The following is a 20,153-nucleotide window of genomic DNA, read 5'->3' on the forward strand; positions in this document are numbered from 1 at the left end:
GACCATGCGCTTAAATAATTGTAAATTACAAATTTCTTAATGTAGGGGCGTTATCATCAGTACACGTAATAAATTTTAAAAATAGAAGATTAAAATAATATGTTTTTTCGATGATCTATTCGCTGAATTTATGAAAGGAAAACAGTGAAAAATATCAACCATTTCGTCACCACAAGTGCACACGGCACTATGCTAAATATTCTGCCAAACATTGTCTCACCGACTCAATGTAGGGGGAGGAGGATCGGTTATTTTTAGTTTATGTTTCCAGTATCATTTGGTTCGACCGCATTAATAAAACTGTGTGCCAAAGAATGGGTCCAAAAATAAACCATAATAAACCCGAAAAAAAATTGAATTTTACTATTATAACGAGACACAAAATAATGTATTATTTATTACGAAAATTGTTTAACAACAATAATTAGTTACGGTAAATACTTATAATATGTAGAAATGGTGTGTAGAGCATACTATAATAAAAATAACAAAACAATTATTATATTCAAAATTGCTGTCAACAAGTAAAATATATCGAAATGCACATATAATGTCCGTTAAGTATAAAAGATTAATTTCGTTCCGCCGAATCAATCAACACTTAATATTGTATACGGTGTTTGTTTAATATGTGTTATCGTAAAAAAAAAAACTTTTGCAATAAAACGTAATATTATTAAAATTGTTAGAATGATACTTTCTGTCTATTCCATAAGCACTCAATGTAGAATGAGTTGACATAAATAATATGTGTAAACTGTAAAGGTTTTCGTTAAAGACTGTCAAAACAACTACTTATAGTATTATATAATAGTTAAATAGCGATTCGATCATAAACAAGTAAAATATGAAATTATGTAATATTTAAGCGCCGCGTAAACAAATAATTTCGTAGCTACAAGAATTGCTTTTTTAATGTTACATAAGAGATATAGGTACCTTTTATGGTGGAATATATAGGTAAAATATAATATTAATATTATTCTAGTGGGGAATTTAGTTTTGGGATCAAACCCATCGTCTGTTATTGTTTATAAGACCACGCGTTTCGATAATGTTATTTTGATAAATCTTTGTGTCGTGAAACTTTTTTATCGAGTAACTTTTTCATCCCATCAAATTTTTATTTTATAACGAAAAATATGACGTCTGTGTGATTATTGAAGAATGTGTTTATTTGCATCGCATTTATTATATTCCGAACTGCGTTTGTAAATTCAAACTTTGACTAAAAAAACCGCAGACTTTTAATGGTATGTGTAAAATATTTCCATGAGCAGACAAATACGTATTTGATGAAATTTGGTTTTATAATAATTTTATTATTTGTAAATAAACATAGAGTGATGTGGAAAACACCTTTAAATTACGTGTATTTTAACTCTCCATGTAGTGCGTATTAAAAAAGTTCGAAGGTGATTTTTTTATTATAAATAAAATACTTTCCGTTTGTTACATATTATGTTACACAAACATAAACTTTTATAAGTATAACCATTTTGGTGTGTTTCTGGCTCAACGAGATTAAAATTTGTGGAATCTATGCCTATAGTTAAAGCATTAACTCTCGTTTTTTATTATTCTTTAAATATAAGTGATATTTTTGGCCGATCCCCAGAATATGTCAAATACTCATATCCCCTTATATTTAATGTAGGTATATATTTATATACATTTATTATATTTTTATATTTTAGATTTAGATATGTATCGATAGTGCTACATGAATTCGGTTTATTTTTTTAAACTTTATGCACAGTTGCTTTGTATTTTTTTAAATTCCAAAATAACACAAATATATTTTGAATATAGTTTTTATTACAAAGTAATAAGCTATTAAAACTATTGAACAATTAAAAATATTAAAATATCACTTATAAGAAACTACCCATATTTGTATAACAGTTAAATACTTGAATATGAATTTTAAATTTCAATAAGTTAACTAACATTAATATAGATATCGGTAGGTATATACGGTATATACGGTAAGTATACGCAGTATAATATTAACAGCTGCGGTCAGCGAACCATAATATATTTTTGTTTATATCGTATTTTAAAAATAAAAACGTTGTATAAACACCTCATGAACGGGTGTTTAAATATTTGGATTAATTACATAATATTATAGTTAACTAATATTTTGGAAGTATAAATCATGTAGATTATAGGTACTTACTTTTTTCGGATATTTATATATATATATATATTTTTTTTTTTTTTTGTTATAAATGGTATCGCGTATTCGCGTTTGCAAAATTGGTCATAGACGAATTTATCATCCAAATAAAAATTATCTTATAATCTATTATCATATTACCTACAATGAACCCTTTAATATTATTGCAGAATTGTATCGTTAAAGCGTCGTCTTAATGCTTGACGTTGTTCATTGTTACCTGCACGTATTATTCGTTCAAATATATATAAATATTATATTATACCTAATAACAATTTATAAATGGATACTCTCCCGTATAATGTAACCTAAAATGAAATCGATGGGGTAATGTGCGCGTAACACCGTTGCGTTTCATACAGCATAAATTGCGACGAGAACGAAAAATAGTATTAAGCTCAAAAGTAATACTTGCCTATCATAGCCTATAACACGCAAAAATGAAATGATCACTAATCTCTGGATAAACGACCAATCTCGTGCAACTGACGTATTTTTTCTTGAAAGCTTTGGTGCACATTGCTTGTGCGTTCTATACAGAGTGGTTCATCGAACATGTTCAATGTTCATCCTCATTTTTATTTGATAATGATTTTATTCAAATAACTGATGTGTTTTGTAGTACTATTAAGGAAAGTCCCGTGGTGACACTAATTTCCGTTTTTCATATGAGTACTTTCTTTTTTAACAGAAATATTTAGTTGATCATTTTTTTGAAAGTTTTTATGTTCTTTTAAAAATTTAACTGAGTGGTTTCTCTGTTAAATATTAAAATGTTTTTACTAAGAATAATAGCTTTTAAAAAAATACAATATTCAAATTACCATAGTACTTACCCATATCTTCCAAACATCCAAAGTTAAATAACTCAAAACTACTCAACTTTGATTTTGATAAGTCAAAGTTTTCAGAAAAAATTATCCACTAAATAATTATCTCTGCAAGACACTCATTCAGCAATACAAAAAGTCTCAAGAATTATAAAATATGATATTTAAGTATATTTAAAAATTCTACAAATTAAATTTTCAATTTATTTATTTATTAAATGAGAATGGGAGTCAGAATGCGCTTGGTTAATCAATCTGTATTTTTAATACTAAAGTATAGTATTATACGTATATTGTGCCTAGGTATAGAACCCTGAGACGTCGAATAAATTATATTGAAATATTGAGTCATTAGCAGCAGCGTTATCGTAGCAAAATCAAAATAGAAAAACTTAACCGTAGAATAATTGCATGGCATACGCCTGATGGTGTGTGCTGTATGGTATACACATATTATAATGATAATATATTACGATACTGACTTAGCAGCTGGTATGGTGCGCATACCGCGACGTTTTCGTGTGGACGATTGATGTTATGAATGTAAAAAAAATCACGTGGGTAAGCCGTAATATTTAGAGCGACCATATTACCCTAACTGGCACGTTTCCAGGGGGCTGTACTTGTACATAATAATCACTTATTGACTATTATTTATTTATTTTTTTTAATGTGTAATAGTGCAGTCCGCAATGTATATACTTGGTCGCAATATTATATACAGTATGATTCTTTTTTCCTAAACATGCAAGTAATGCTCTAGGGAAAAGGTACAATACATTTTTTAAATTTCATGAACAAATTACCTACTAATATTATTATTTGGGAAAATTTAATTATAGTCATTATTTTCTTAAAAAACAACTATATTTTTACATTTACCTAGATTTTTCCTGATGTAGGTACGATAAAAGAATCATCCTGTACTTGCTATACACATCTATATTGTAGATATAGATTTCTATATTCTGAGATATATAATATATATATATATAGTATCTATATTCTATATACATTATATACATATCAGATACTAATAAAATAATATTTTTTTGACAATTGTCAAGCTTCGCAATTCCACTTATTTTATACTTCTCTTATATTATGATGTACAAATAACATTTATTATAACTCACAGCATAACGTTTTACTTTTTTAATGTGTTTTTCGAAATATTTATGATGTTATGTTAACACGAGTGTTTAACGGTGATACAGATATAATACGATATTATAAAAATGTATAGTATAGGTAGATGAGATTGTAGTATAAACAGCAGTGGTACCGAAGTTGTGAATAATAATAGTAAATATTATTATATTATTATCCTTGTTTATTCTAACAAAAAACTTTTTTTTATTATATTAATTACATTATTATTCTCTTCCGACGCTGCACTCATTACAATTAGGTACTAATTAATGATAATTATACCATTGTCGCAATTGGTGTTTCTTGACGGCTCGTTAAAATACAATCGTCAATTCGTCACAATAATAATACAACGGCATGCACATTAGTTGCATGTAATATGTATATGTACTAAAAGAACGTTTGTAAAACGACATTATAATAATACCGTATATGATGTCGATGTACGTAATAATAATAATAATAATACGATTATTACTCGGTCGCGCCCACGTCAAATCACCTGTTGGCTGTTGGAGAATTAATCCACTGCATGAATATCAACTTATTTCTTTTTCACTACACTTTATAATAAAATTACATTTTGTTACCACGCGCACAATATAATACGCCTTTAAATTGATATATAAATCGAATAAAGGCTAAATTTTATATTATAATAATGTACTACGCAGTTGATACTTTAGGCAAACATCGCTCGTGTATGATATGAATATGATTTCATAAATTTTTTTTTAATAATACTTAAAAGTGCGGTTTTCATTGACAGCAATAAATAATAAAGAAACTGGTGTATATACCTATATTTTTAAAATCCGTGCTTTGTAATGGGTAGTAGTTTTATTAAAAATCATCAAATCACTGCCTATATTATACGTTTCAAAGAACAGCAAAGAAGAAATCTAAATGTATGCGTATTACTATCGTTTTATTCATTGAATATTTAAAAATGCGAAAATTGATACCTTTTCAATCTTAAAACTGATAATACTTTGGAGTAGATTTACTGTGTATGGTAAAATTATAGATTCGATTTTGAATATATATATATATATCTCCAGATAGTCTTTTGAGTTTTGATACACCTACGCGTTCTGATGAACTACACATTGAGGCTTATCAAAACAAATTACATTTTCATTTTAAAATATTTGCGACCTATCAAACATGATTTAATCATGGTTCGAAGAAACAACATATAGGCACCTATGACTAGATTCTGAACGTTCAACAATATTAAGCTGATAAATAAACACTCACAGATCAAAATAACCGACGCTTTCAAATTTAAATAGTCGTCGTCAACCGCTCTGTGACCCAAAACTATTACCATTGCAATCGATAATCTACAGACAGTATATGCTAATAATAATAATGATATAATATCGTGTATTTGTGATCTGTCAAATGTTTCAAGGTTGTCTAAGCTCACAAAAACTCTGTATAACAAAATATTATATACAGGGCGATTCTCCAAGTAGTTCGACCCTTCTTTAGAAAAAAATAATAATGCAGTTATTCAATATTTGGTTTTTCAAATTTTTAAATATACTTAAAAACCATACATTTAAATCCTTAACATTTTTTCGAATTACTTAAATAGCGTTTTGTGGAAGTATAAACTTTTGTTTTTCAAATTACAATTTTTTTTTAACTACTGCAATTTATTTTGCGGATAATTTGAATGTAAACTTTTACGGATCAAAATCAAAATTCAAACGAGTATTTTTTGAGTATTATTTAACTTATACTAAAAATAATTGGCCCATGGTAATGAATTTCGAAAATATTATGGTTATGGTAATTTCAAAATTTTAATATTTTATATTTATCTACCAATATTTATAATTCATAAAAATATTCCTAGTCGGGCTAGTATAATAAATACTACCTATATTGGATACTTATTATTTATATCTATTTTATATTTTTATAAGACCATATTTATAAATCTTTATTCTATATGAAATAAACATTTTAATAACTGAAAAACAACTCGTTCAATTTTAAATGAAGTAGTACATCAAATTTTAGTTAATCATTTTTTATAAAAGATTATTTGAAAAATAAAAGTTTGTTTTGCTAATAGACACGAGAATTTGAATAAATTCATTATTAATTGAAAGTAGTGAATCACTCTGTATTATGATCTTCGGACAATTTGTAAAATATATTATGTATACTGCGATTGTTGCGAATTCCATCATATATTATGTACCCTATCAACGTATTTATTGCTTATATAATATATATATATATATATTTATTATTATTTATCAGTCATTGTTTTCGATCGACAAACACATATTTAAAGACTTAGAGTCAATAATAATATCCCCATGATGCTCGCACGATCATTATAAATTGTCTTATTGTATACTTTTATACGTGTACAATCATCCAAATGGCATATATTATATATTACAGTCATGTAGGTATGTATTTAATATCACAGTTACTGAGTTACCATAATATTATAATCTCGTTAACCCTGATGCGCTAATGTGTATGTTCGTGTTTTAAGTGTAATAGAAAGTCATGTTGCTCATATTGTATTATAATTTTATTTCTACTGAATTCTATAATAATAATTATGTTGAAATTTTTTTTTTTTGGGAATGAATATTTTCTCGACCACAAGCATACAAATTATTGCTTTGTTACAGCTATGATATAGTCTCTGCAGCATACATTATAATATTGTTATGATACACACCACCAATGACGTACCTTAAGCTCTAACAAAGCCTAGAGAAAATAAATTATTTGTATTTAACTACCTATGTTTGATAAGGAGGGTAAAATGTTATCAAATTCTTTAATTTGTTTTTAACCTTAATATTAATTTTTATTTTAGAGTATGTTGTAAGTACCTACATCACATCTGTATTTGTATGAATTGATAAGTTATGAACTAAGAACATTACCTATCATAATAGTACTTATATATATATATTTATAAGTATTTTAATCTTAAGCAAGCTATGCGATAGTTTTAAAGTTTAATATTTTACAAACACATAATTTACCTAAACATTTATTTATTTATCATAGTCAACCGAACTTTAAATAAAAAAAATGTTGTAATTTATAAGTTAGAGGGTAAATATAAATGTATTCTAATATTAAAAACAACAAAGCTAAACGTGAAATTCTGAACGATATTTTCCCATGTCATACGTACTATAGTAAGACGGAAACAATTGTGGGATGTGGTGTCCTTTTAATGCTAATTTGATAATTTTATTGTCTTAAATACAATAATAATTATAATAACATATATGATATAACTATAATTATTATTGATACCTAAAAAAACCAAGGTCCTACTTCCAATTGTGTTGTGGTTCACCATCAACCCCTCCACCACCAATTAATACGCCAATATTTATCTAACATTATAAATATAAATATATACATATGTATAGTGTCTGCAAAATCTGTTGTTGAGTATTAAATTTTAAGAATTGAAAAAATAACTTAAATTAGAACATAACGATTCGTTGTTACGTATTTATAAGGTAATAAATAGATTTAAATCTAAACAATTTTAAATAAAAAAGTATACATCAACCTTAAGGAATAATACATAAGTGTGTATTTTCAAGTATTATATTTAGATAGTGCCTACCTAACATGATAATATTATTTCTTTTAGCAATTAATAATATTTTGTTTTAAACTTACCTAACTATAAATTTTAACTGAAGTAAATTATTGTAAGCTGAATTATAACCATATGATATATATAGTTATTCTCATATGCGGATTGATATGGGGATGTCCTAACACTCTAGCGGTGATGGATGTTCGGCCGTGAATAGGATTCGAGGCCGTGGGTGTCGACTGCTGAAAATCACATCCGTGGATATTTAAATACCCATAACTTAATATTTTATTTTAGGTTTTACGGTGGACGACGGACGGAATGTTGGCAAAAACATAAACGCTTTATTATATATTATAATAGTCTGTTGATGAACGATATACATTTGGCACGTAATTTTTATTTTATCCCGTTTTTACGTAAATGCGTTTCTTAGAGGGGAAAATTTAGGTTAAAAGCTCTCCGAATCCAAAATTAACCGTTAGGCGCATAACGATTATACGAATAATTATTATATTGTACCGTCGCAAATTGATTACCATCTCATAAGTTAGTGAAATTCATCCCATGACTGATCATCGTATAATAATATAAAATATAGCACCTGTTATACCCGTGTAGGTAATGTGTATAAAAATGTATGGTTTTTCTAAGATTATATATTAAACAACAGGTTGGCGCAGAAATAATATTTGTTTTATACTCTCAAATCACAACGAAGTCAAAACGCAATTTAATCGATCAATTATTACTAATTGACTATACAGATGCAGCGTCATCCTTCATATTTTATTTTAATTAATTCTTAATAGTTATCATGTATAATGTATTTTATCGTACGTGTCTGTCATCTATAATACTTAATATATTTTTAAAACGTGAGACGATTTCATTGGGCAGTTATATCTGAAGTTCTACTCGACCGAACTGCATGATTTTTTTTTTTTTTTTAGTGTGAGTATTCGGTGTGCAAATGAGCCATATAATGTGAGAAATTACGAAAATGTATTAACTAAATAGTTTTTGGAAATATTTAATTACATGTGTAGTAACGTAGTGACGTGTGTCGCTTGTTGTGCAGTAAACACACACAATATGTTCATAATCTTCACTATGTCTACTGATGTGTCTTTGTCGTCAACGCGAGTTTTCTAAATAATTTAATATCTAAATTAATTAACATTTTAATTTGTTAAAATTTTTGGGTGAAATATTTGCACTGTGCTTAATATTTACAAGTACCTATTGTGAAAACTTTAGATATTAAAACACTTTACATTTTACGTTAATTATAAATACTTAACATTAATATAACTATTCACTTCTTATAATTATATGTAAATATACTTTTTACAATTATTTAGCTATTTTTTTTTATAATTATTATAATTCGACAGTGATGGGTAATTCAACTAGTATTATATTAATATCTGCCACGGGATAATGATATTTAAGTATTCTTAATGCTGTAGTAGTTACATTTAATGTATTGTAGTATTTTTAAACCATAATACATTTTATATTTATTTTATCATATTTAGACATATCTTACGATTTTAAAAGCAAATACTTCGGCTATTATGATATTAAATTGATTTTTGTTACTTAGTTTAAAACAACTACTATAATTTACTTTAAAAGTATTTAACCTTTTTTTTAAAACAATCTATAATATTTATATTAGAATTATTATATAAACATAACAGTTTGAGATTTCAAACTTTGAATATTATTGTTAAGGGTATGGTATATATTAGGTATATTGAATATTTTTAGAACATTTCGTAGATTTGTATTATGTGCACATATCATAACCACGTAATATAATATTGCGAGTGTATAAATATTATTTATTTAAGTAATATATCAATTTAAATAACTTGAAACGTTTATTTACATAATATAGTTTATGTCATATTTAAATATTTCATTAAATAATAATTTTGATCATTAAACTTATTCAGTATTGTTCGTAGTATTCCATTAATATATAAAAGGTATTTTATACTTAAACGTAAAAAAAATCATCCAGTTGACAGATTTTTCATTCGATAATTTATTGATTTCGTTTTCAATGAATTTTCATAAGAATACCACTGTTTTCTTTGTATAACGTTATTACGATACATATCCGGTAGAGAAAAACTATTAAAATCTTGCAGTGTCATATTGTAATCAGTTCACGTGTATAGACAACAAAATAGACTTCAACTATAATTACTTCTTGAATTTAAGTAATAATAATTAATTCCTATTTTCTTTTGTACTATTTTTCCATTCATATTGTTTTACATTCACCAATTCATCTAAATGTGACACAAAATAAGAATAAATTCAAATTAAAGCAATATGACTCTTTAACACAACGCCTCTTTTTGTGTTTTTAATATATTCATTTTAAAATAAATTTACACCAAAATTCATTTGAATAGCATTTGCTAAGAAATAGTGTAAAAGGAACTAATGTACTGTGCAATTTATTATTCGTTTTTTAGTATTAAGAATCTTATATTTGATAAAAATGCAAATTGGTATGTTCGTCGTACTGTGATAATATCATATAGAATAATAACATTATGTATAGATATAATATAAACATATTATTTATACGTTAGTTGTTAATTGTTATGGTTGTGAATTTGTGACTTGTGTTTGTTGTTTTGTTATAGCGTTAAGACAACTGTCGAGTGTAATTTTTCGAGTTCAGTACAGACTCAATTTAAACAAGCATAAACATCACTATATATCTTACAACATATTATTTTAACGCCTATTACTATAATGACAACAATCAAAATACAATACATAACACTCATCCTTTGATAATTGTTGTTAAAAAAAAAGTTTTAGGTATAGAATGCATATATATTATCATATATATTATATTGATCGTCACTTGATTTTTTGCTAACTTACAGTTTGAATACATAGTTAACCTTTTTTTAAAAAAAAAAAAATACATGCATTAGGTATTTATGGAATGAAAGACATTTGTATTTGTACATAATATAAACTAATATGTATTCTCTTATTTAAAAAAATTATTGCATTTTGATTATATCAAAATGTTTTTGTATGATATAAGAAATATGAATTATATTTTTTTTTCGAATTCGTATACTCGTGTTTTGTAGTATATTAATATGAGTATCATTATTCATTACATATACTAAAGTATCAATAATTGTTTAGACAATTTCTAAAAGAATAAGCACGAGTTCTAATCTTGTCGTGTTTGGTGATACACTTTATATTTTTTAACCAAACCTATCTTCTTAAAATTATAGTTAGGTTTTGAAGTACCTATATTTTAACCCTGTGCTTAGTATTATTGTGCTTATCAATAAAATCATGTTAACGTCCATCAAATTTAATTTTTATAGGTAATTGTATTTTATTCTATCATCCTATTTACTCGTGTTAATAACGATAATTTTGATAAATTACATATTATTCTGATGTATTAATTTTTGTATTTTTTATCACAAAATCATCTTTCTGATTAATTTATGCTTTAGCTATAAATGTGAAGTAGACGATTTTTTTGTTTCTGATCGGGAGATAATATTTTTATTCTATGATATTCTACGAGGGATACACATCATCTAGTAAGATTAATGTCATAAACCACACTTCCTGTCCGAAGTTTTCATTTGGATTTTATTTAAAAATAGATTTTCGGGTGGAAACATTCTCCCACCGTAGAGGACAGTGTACTGCACACGCCGTCCCAACCGAAACGCTATATTCGCAGTCTGAACGTGTGATTGCTACAGCCTAGACGTATTGGGAAACTCGCATTTTCTTTTGATCTTAATCTTTTAGTTTATTTGCAAGTTCGTCTCGTTTTAAACGTTTTCGTTTAATTGTTTACTTCGATTTAAAAATTATAATTCGAAAACTTCATTAAAATGGCTGACGTAGAATATCAGTTCACAACTACCGAGAGAAAAGTCAGGAAAAGCAAAAAAACTACTTCGTCAAATAAGAGGAGAGAGAGCAATGATCAAGGCGAAGTTACTATCACAGAATTGGATAAAGAAAACGTGTATCCATCAGAAAATGGTCACGATGACAAGAGGTATTTTCCGAGAATCCCTTAATCTAATTAAAAAAAAAAAAAACAATTTTTATTCATCTATTACAAAAAACATAACTTAATAAATTTATGCTTTTATTACATTTTTGCAAAAATGTTATTAGATATTTTGTTTATCGTAACATTTTACATTGTTCTTTTAAGTTCAAACGGAAAATACCTCTTGTCTAGATAATATATTATTGGTAAGAAAAATTATTGATAACTTATTGTTATTATAATATAACTCGTTATTACACAAACGTATGATTTATAATAATTTTGAATTATAAACTAATTTCTTTTAATAATATTATTATGATAAAGAAACTTTATCGTAGTTTTGAAAATTTTTATTTTTTGCCGGTTATAATCGTTACAACGACTAAATGGTAATATTTTTACTACAAAAATTTGAGAAAAATCGTCATGTATATTGTAATAAAAGATAATACATCAGATAAATCAAGGTGTAATTAATAATAATTAATTTATGCGTTAATGATAAATACGTTACATAGTAAATAATATCCGTTAGACAAATTATAATTGATTATAATATAATTACCTATATCAATAGTTGAAATTAATTAGTAATAGTATTGAATAATCAACTATTTATCCCATACATATATGAATTACCTACCTCTTTTTTCTAAAAATGTTTTTTTTTTTTGAAACCAGTTAAATTATGTATAATAATTAAACATACATAATAAAATTAGTTTTATACGTGTTTGATAGAATAATAAATTCTATTACCTTCATAAATTGTTTTTCTTATTCAATTGATTTAAAAGCGTTAGTTGAAATGTTTTAGAATTATTTTTTATTTTTTTTTTTTTTTTTTTTTTTTTTTTTTTTTTTTAATTTGACAAATATTTACCCAAACGTCACATCACAATATACATACGTAGTCTTTCCTAAATATTGTATAAAAATACGATGTCCGAGTATAGATTATTGTTTCTTTAAACTAATTAGGCGATTTTTGTAATAATTACAGTTAATAACAGTTAGTTTCATTCAAACACGAGTAATCAAGTTTGTTTATCACGCAAAAAATTAATTTTTATTACTTCAAATTTTTACGATTCAACTTTATTCATGGTTAATTAAAATAGTAGGTATCGTGTAATTTAAATTTGTTCTAAAATTGTTTTGATTATTACCATACTATAGTATGTTTATATATATATATGTATAATATATAAGTATTTTAATGATATTTCATTAATAACTTTAAAATAATAATATTTTTTAGATATTCTTCTGTTAATTTATTTTATGTATTACGCGTAACGATTTACTTTATTATTTGAATTATGGCGTTTTTATGAGTAGCGCTTTTATAACAATATTACATCTTGATTAAAATATTAATTTTTTATTCCATCGGTTTTTGTGCATGTAATTACATGACAATAAAATATTAAGTATATTACATATTATTATTGTTGAATTGGATAAAGTTGGTCTACTTAATAGATTTGAATAGATTCATTCATTTCTAAAGCATTTAAAAATTAATTTCTAACTTACATTTTTCATTGAGATTTGAATATAAATATGATAATAATTTATTCATTTCTAAGTTGAAAATCAGTATTTAGTGCCTTAACAAGATTAATTTATTAGGTCAGAACAATTTTTGTAATAAATTAGTATTTGACAACTTGTTTAAACATTTGCACTCCAATTTTGAAAATCGTAGGTATATAATTTAGTATATAATTATCGTTTTCTTGTGGTAGTCGTAATTTTTTTATGTCAAGTTGTAAACACAGTCAAGTTAAACAGATTTACAAATGACTTCAAATGACACAAACAATATTATTATCGGCTACTTTTTATGGGAACTTTTATTGCGGTTAATTATAAATACATATAACATTTACCTATTTAGTAATTAATATAAAACGTCAAATGTGTATATAGTTATGAAAAACATAACAATTCATCAATTTTTATATGGTATTTATAAATTATTAATTAATTTTAGTGAAAAAAAAAATAAATCATTAAGTATCCGAATTTAAGTATAATGTATTTTCAATATACATAAAATATATAGTTTTTTTCGCCATCTGTATTAGTCGCAATTTATGTTAGTGAGTCCGATGACTATATATTAAACTATTAAAGGGTTATTCACTCTTGTACAAGACGGTAGTAAAGCTGACGGAAAGTAGATACATTTTTTCACATTTTTCTCTTCATTTATTATATACGCTTTCTGTTTAAATATAAAATGGTTTCGGTCCATGAATTTCATATTCGAAATAGACCGTGATGCATTAAACGGTGCATAGGAATTAGCTATTAATATTCCGCACGATCGTAAAAAGTAATATAAAAATGCATAACACAATACGACAGAATTTTTCGTTTAAAAGAATTAAAATCAGAATAACGTCTGAGTTGTATAGAAAATGTTCTATGTATATTGCCATTCCTGATTATTTTTAAAAATGAGATTTATACTGACCACATATTTAAAACTCATCAGTTACTGATATGTTCCAGTAAAGGTCAAATAAACGTGGATTAAATACTGATTAGCAATACATTGTCTTTTCTAGTTATAGCTTTTCTGCATTTACTTTCTTTGGTAAAATCCATTTTAAAATTTAAAAAAATATGGTAATACCAATGCATTGAAGTTACACGGTAAATATTATTTATTTGCTTGTAGTGTTTTATTAAAATTATGAATAAAAATTGGCTTTCTTCATCCTAAAGATCGATGAGTTTGTAATAGATTTTTTAGATTCTGAGTGTTACAAAGAATGAATGGCTGTACAAGAATGTCTAATTTTTATTCTTGGGAAAACATTTTTTCTGGTAGAAAAAAAGGTTAAAACGCTTTATGTAGTGCCTCTATAACATTAAAATTGTACCCAAATAGAACACGACTTAAGTTATTTTTTAAAAATTTTAAGTGATATTCAATAAAACCGTTAAAAATATCGATTTTTAGAGAAGATCTTGATGTTTTGTAAGTAAAAATATATTCTTTATAGATTTTTGAACTAAATATAATTATTTATCAATTTATATTCAATGTGTAAATATTTGAATACATTTTGATTAATACATTTTAAATATATTACTATTCAGGTTTATTGTATTTCTGAACTAAAAAAAAAAATAGAAACGTAATCAAAAGATTAATAAATTATTTCAGATAGTGCCTTGTAATATTATTTTTGATATTGCAAACATAGAAATCTGTTAATTTAACTTTCACAAAAATTGTAACTAAATTTAAATTTTAAGTCTTGTACTTAGAACAGCTAAGCTAACATTAGTGTTTGACTGAATTAAATTAATAACTCAATAATGTGTAGTTAAAATAGTAAAAAAAATCCTTATGTTAAATTATTTTATAAAAGTCTTTGAAATGATGATGTCAGTTTATAATTTACTTGTTGTTAAAACAACATTTACTTTGAGTCAAATAAGAGAAAATAGATTTTACATGTTGAATTTTATTTTTATTGTAAATTCAACTCCAGACGTCTATAACGTGTATAAGGGAACCTCATAACATTAAAAAGTTATGACACCTAGTAATTACATAGATTCATTTTTTAATTAGTAATTCACTATTTAGCCAATATTAATAATATTAATATATTAAATATATTTTAACAGCCTTAGTATAATGATAAAAAACGTTTTTATTAATATATATATTATTATTGTTGATTAAACAAAATAATGAGGGAAAGTATGTTATCTGTACACCCAGTCTAATGGTAGAGAACACTCGGGATTGAGTCATTGAGGGTAGTTAGAATGTTTTTAGATTTAGGTTTATAGTATCAATGTATCATATTTAGTTTATGACAACATAGGTTATTTTGACGATTTATAAGAAAATAAAAATTGATTCTTTGAACTCCACGACCTCGATGATACTGTCGCATTTGAATTTAAAGGTCATACGATTCGACCAATGTATGAGTAATACTACGATCGCGTGAAAAGACAACATTTTACGCGGGCGTGGTGCCTATACCTATTAGTTGGTTTGATTATTTTTTTTTAGCAAATTGTTCAACTTTTGACATTTTCTAAAAAGCTCTAAAAAAGAATTGAAAGTGCGACGACTTCATTAACTTCAATTCAAAGTTATCGAAAAGATTAGGTGAAATCGACAAAACCAATAAATGAAACAACATAATACACCCCGTGAGGGTTACAAATTTCTTTAAAAATTTTAAAAGACCGTAGAGTTCAATTATAGTTTATTTTATTATTTTATTTAAACAAACGTGATGCATGTTTATTCAATTGTGTTAAGGCTTGAAAAAATCATTTTTAGAATACTATTTTAAATACTTCAATAAATTCCATTACATTAAATCCTCGAAAAAGTATTTTTAATCATATAAAAATTATTTTGGTCTACTAAACACTAGTAATTCATTAAACGACAAACTGGTAAATTATATATCTGTGTTAAACATTGTGTTGATATATATTATATGGTTAAATCATTGCGTCTTAAATAAAAAATATTTTTACGATATCTTTAATTTAAAAAAAAAAAACTCCCTTTTGAAACCGATGGTTCTTATAAAACATAATACGTTTGTGTGAATATTGATGTATTGTGGCATTCATTTTAATGAAAAACAAATACACGAATTCGCATAATTGAATAGATAATTGTTTAAAAAGTCATGACTTAATATTAAATTGTTCTTTGTAAATTATAAAATTTATGTTTTTTTTTTTTTAGTTAATTTTCAGTGGAGAATACACCAAGGCTATGAACAAGGACTGGCATTCTGGTCATTTCTGTTGCTGGCAATGTGATGAATCGTTGACAGGACAGAGGTATGTGCTTAGAGACGATCATCCATATTGCATCAAATGCTATGAATCTGTATTCGCCAATCCTTGCGACGAATGTGACAAGACCATCGGGATCGACTCTAAAGTACGTTCGCGAATCAATTTGCTTCATAAGTTAACTCTATAATTAACTCTATAACATAACCTATAACAATACTATATATTACGGTATTTTTTCAGGATTTGTCGTACAAGGATAAACATTGGCACGAAGCTTGTTTCTTGTGCAGCAAATGTCGCGTATCGTTGGTGGACAAACAATTTGGATCAAAAGTAGAAAAAATCTATTGCGGAAACTGCTACGATACTCAATTTGCTGCTAGATGCGATGGTTGTGGAGATATATTCCGTGCAGGTAATGTATTTTATTAAAATGAAAATAATTCCAAAGTTGGGACTAGGTCAAATACGTAAAATATATTATCACTAAATCGTATTTAACATTTTAATCGGCTCATTATAATAGATAGTAATATTAAAATGAAAATTAATTAAAAAAAAACAATGCACTGGATTAACTAAATCTATGTTCAAAATCACTAGTAAATTATATATAATATTGAATGTTTTCCACATTTTTCATTCCAAATATTTAGTCAGCGTATAAGCTGTATTTGGACACAGGGTGGTTATGATGTTTAGTTGTATTTTGCTGTCAATTATAATTATATCTACTATAATTTTTTGGCTTATAACTTGAAAAAGCGCATACTCGCGAGATATTTTAATACAATCGTATTCCTCAAGCCATCCCTTGTATTATACATGAAAAGATATGTTTCATTCAACACACATTGCCTCATTAATTCTTGAACAACAAAATAATATATTGATCTAATTGATAAATAATCCATTGAAATCTATTGAATGTTTTCCAAAACTTTGTTGACCATTTTTTGCAGAAATCGTGTAGTTCAAGTTTTCTTATATTATGTATAAAATACCTTGTAGAACCTTATATTACCCACTGTGTTTGTCTATCTTAATTTTTGTTGTCATGATTATTACTTTCATATTATACTCGTATTGTAGATTCTTGTTAATTTTTTTTATAAAAATATTAGTTAGTATAATATTTTACTATTATTACTCATAAATAATCTCTTAGGTTATATTATTATGTTGATTTATTTAAATCAATTTATATATATTGTTATTTCGTTATTGCACACACAACACTTGTCTTATTATAGTGTAAGCTGTATACTATTATTTCAAAATCTAGTGTGCTAATCATCCGTGGTTCAGATATGTTTACCGTTTTAGAAACATATCCTTTTTGACATGTGTCTTATTCGATTAGATGATAAATGCAAATTCACGGCAATATGCTTTTGTGCTTTCGATTATTATTTTTTATACTGTTAAACCGCTTCATGTTCAAACTATATGTTCTACAGTGTGTTAAATGAGACATTTATTTTTTATATTTTAGACTTAATGTGGCATTTTCACTGTGCTATTGTCCATTACACGTTTTTAAAAATTAAAATGATGTTCAGTAAATATATCTTTCAAAACTTTCTCTTCGTATATCGAATTTGTGTTTATCTTGTACCACTATCGAGATTTCACACAATTATCCCCTTAGACCGAATAAAATTCAAAATTATTATATGCTCTCTTTTTCAACGTCCTAACGGCAGTGATGCGCCAACAGAAAATCATGAAACTAACAACAGCAAATCGTTAAAAAAAAACACAAGTGGGAGCTGTGTTTGTCTACGTTTTTCGATCCGCATTCGTTGAGAGAGTGAAAAAATACACGTCGACACACGGCACTGTACGTTGATTAAAAAAACACCATTCTTATATTGTATATGCACTGTAATGGTGCAGGTGACATCATCGTCCAATATTGCTGCATCATTAACGTTTTATGTATTTTCTTCTCGATAAGTCGCGTGTGTCCAAGGTCGAAATGATAAGTCCACGCGGTTTGACGTCCGTCTTAGGTACATAATATTTATTATACGTATGTCGTTGTTGTGATCACGGGCGATATTCCGGCGCATTTTACTTAATACGGCTTGATTATTCCAGTGTAATTTATTGTTTCCGTTAATCCAACGGGTAATATAGTAAATTCCACAACATATGCATATAATTTTGAGATAGAGACATTTTTTGTAGAAAAAAAGAACACGATATGTTATAATATATTATATATTGGTTGGTATTAAAAACTCATAAAATATTTTATTTTGTATCTATTACAAAATACTGATAAGGTGTAATATTACTCATTCATTTTTTATTTATACATAGATATAGATAATCATATTCAATTATAATAACTATTTTACTATCTTTAATTAACGGAAAAATATATATAAATTTGAATTTATAAGCAGAAACATATTTTATGTGTTAGCCACCCTATAGTGATAAGGTTGTAAAAAAAAGTTATACTTTTCCCCCTCTCGTATCTTAAAGAATATATTGTTATAACTGTAACTGAAAACTTATAGTTTTTGAGTCTATAGAGGACAAAGATCAAAAGAAACATTTATTTTTATATAATTTATGCCGTATTATTAATCATATTATGATCACAATAGTTTGATATATTATATTAAACTATTGTTAATTCTTCGTTAGTTCAATATTTTCAAGCTTTAAATGACATTACCTCGAAAATGTCCTCATCTTCGTATTTTGGTGATGGGCGTTTAACTTCTAAACATTAACTTGGGTGCCACAATGTTAATTTCACGTTAAATTGTACTATAATGCTCGTTGGGTAGGTATAATGAGGTAGTAAAATATACGGGTATCACGTCCTACGGCTCTACTTATTGTTATAATATACCATGATGAATGGTAACTAATTTCTGGTCATATTATAGGTAGAACCGCCTCTAATAATGTCGACCACTGTTCCTGGTTCCGACGTATACGAATTTTTATCCTTTATGGGTTTTTGATCGCTCCCTCTCTCCACCCCACAACTGAAAACGATATCTGATGATGGCAATACCAATATTATAATAACACAATAATAATAATATCATTATCTTCGTGCTATGGTCGGAGGTGTAGTACCTATATCAATATAATAGTATACTTATACCGTGGGCAGGTCGGAAAGGTCGTCCGGTATCCTATCGGCGGTGGGGCGCGCGAGCTCGAGGGGGGACAGATAGGTACACCAAGTATATTATTACGTCCGGACTCGGTGCCCGTCGTCGTTTGTCACGCGCTTTTGGTTCAGTACAAGTGCAAACATGTCTGTGGACGTAATGACCAGCAAGTTCGGTAACATCACGCTGAAGACCAGCACTCCCAAAAAGGATCCGGGCGACGACGATGTGGCCATTCTGTCGTCATTTCTACCGGAATATCTGATGAGTCCCGCGTCTATAACGAAAAACAAGGCGTTCGAATGCTCGTTGAAACGGGACTGCAGATTGGGAGACCCCAAAGCCACCCCTCCAG

The 20,153-nt window shown here is 26.7% G+C and overlaps 1 protein-coding gene across 6 annotated transcripts in view; it reads left to right on the forward strand.

Moving 5' to 3' along the window:
* LOC114125128 (four and a half LIM domains protein 2) overlaps positions 1 to 20,153 on the forward strand; it is a 95,804-nt gene that overhangs the window by 66,343 nt on the left and 9,308 nt on the right. For 4 of the 6 annotated variants that reach the window (XM_050204604.1, XM_050204605.1, XM_050204602.1 and 1 more), the window contains exons 6-7: positions 16,600 to 16,800; positions 16,896 to 17,070. In XM_050204604.1, coding sequence (XP_050060561.1) covers positions 16,600 to 16,800; positions 16,896 to 17,070 — 376 coding nt within the window. Of the gene's footprint in view, positions 1 to 11,512; positions 11,853 to 16,599; positions 16,801 to 16,895; positions 17,071 to 19,906 lie in introns of those variants that run through there. The other 2 variants (XM_050204606.1, XM_050204607.1) reach the window with 2 other exon arrangements.

This window comes from Aphis gossypii, chromosome 3, assembly GCF_020184175.1.
Source record: "Aphis gossypii isolate Hap1 chromosome 3, ASM2018417v2, whole genome shotgun sequence".
Classification (NCBI taxonomy): Eukaryota; Metazoa; Arthropoda; class Insecta; order Hemiptera; family Aphididae; genus Aphis; species Aphis gossypii.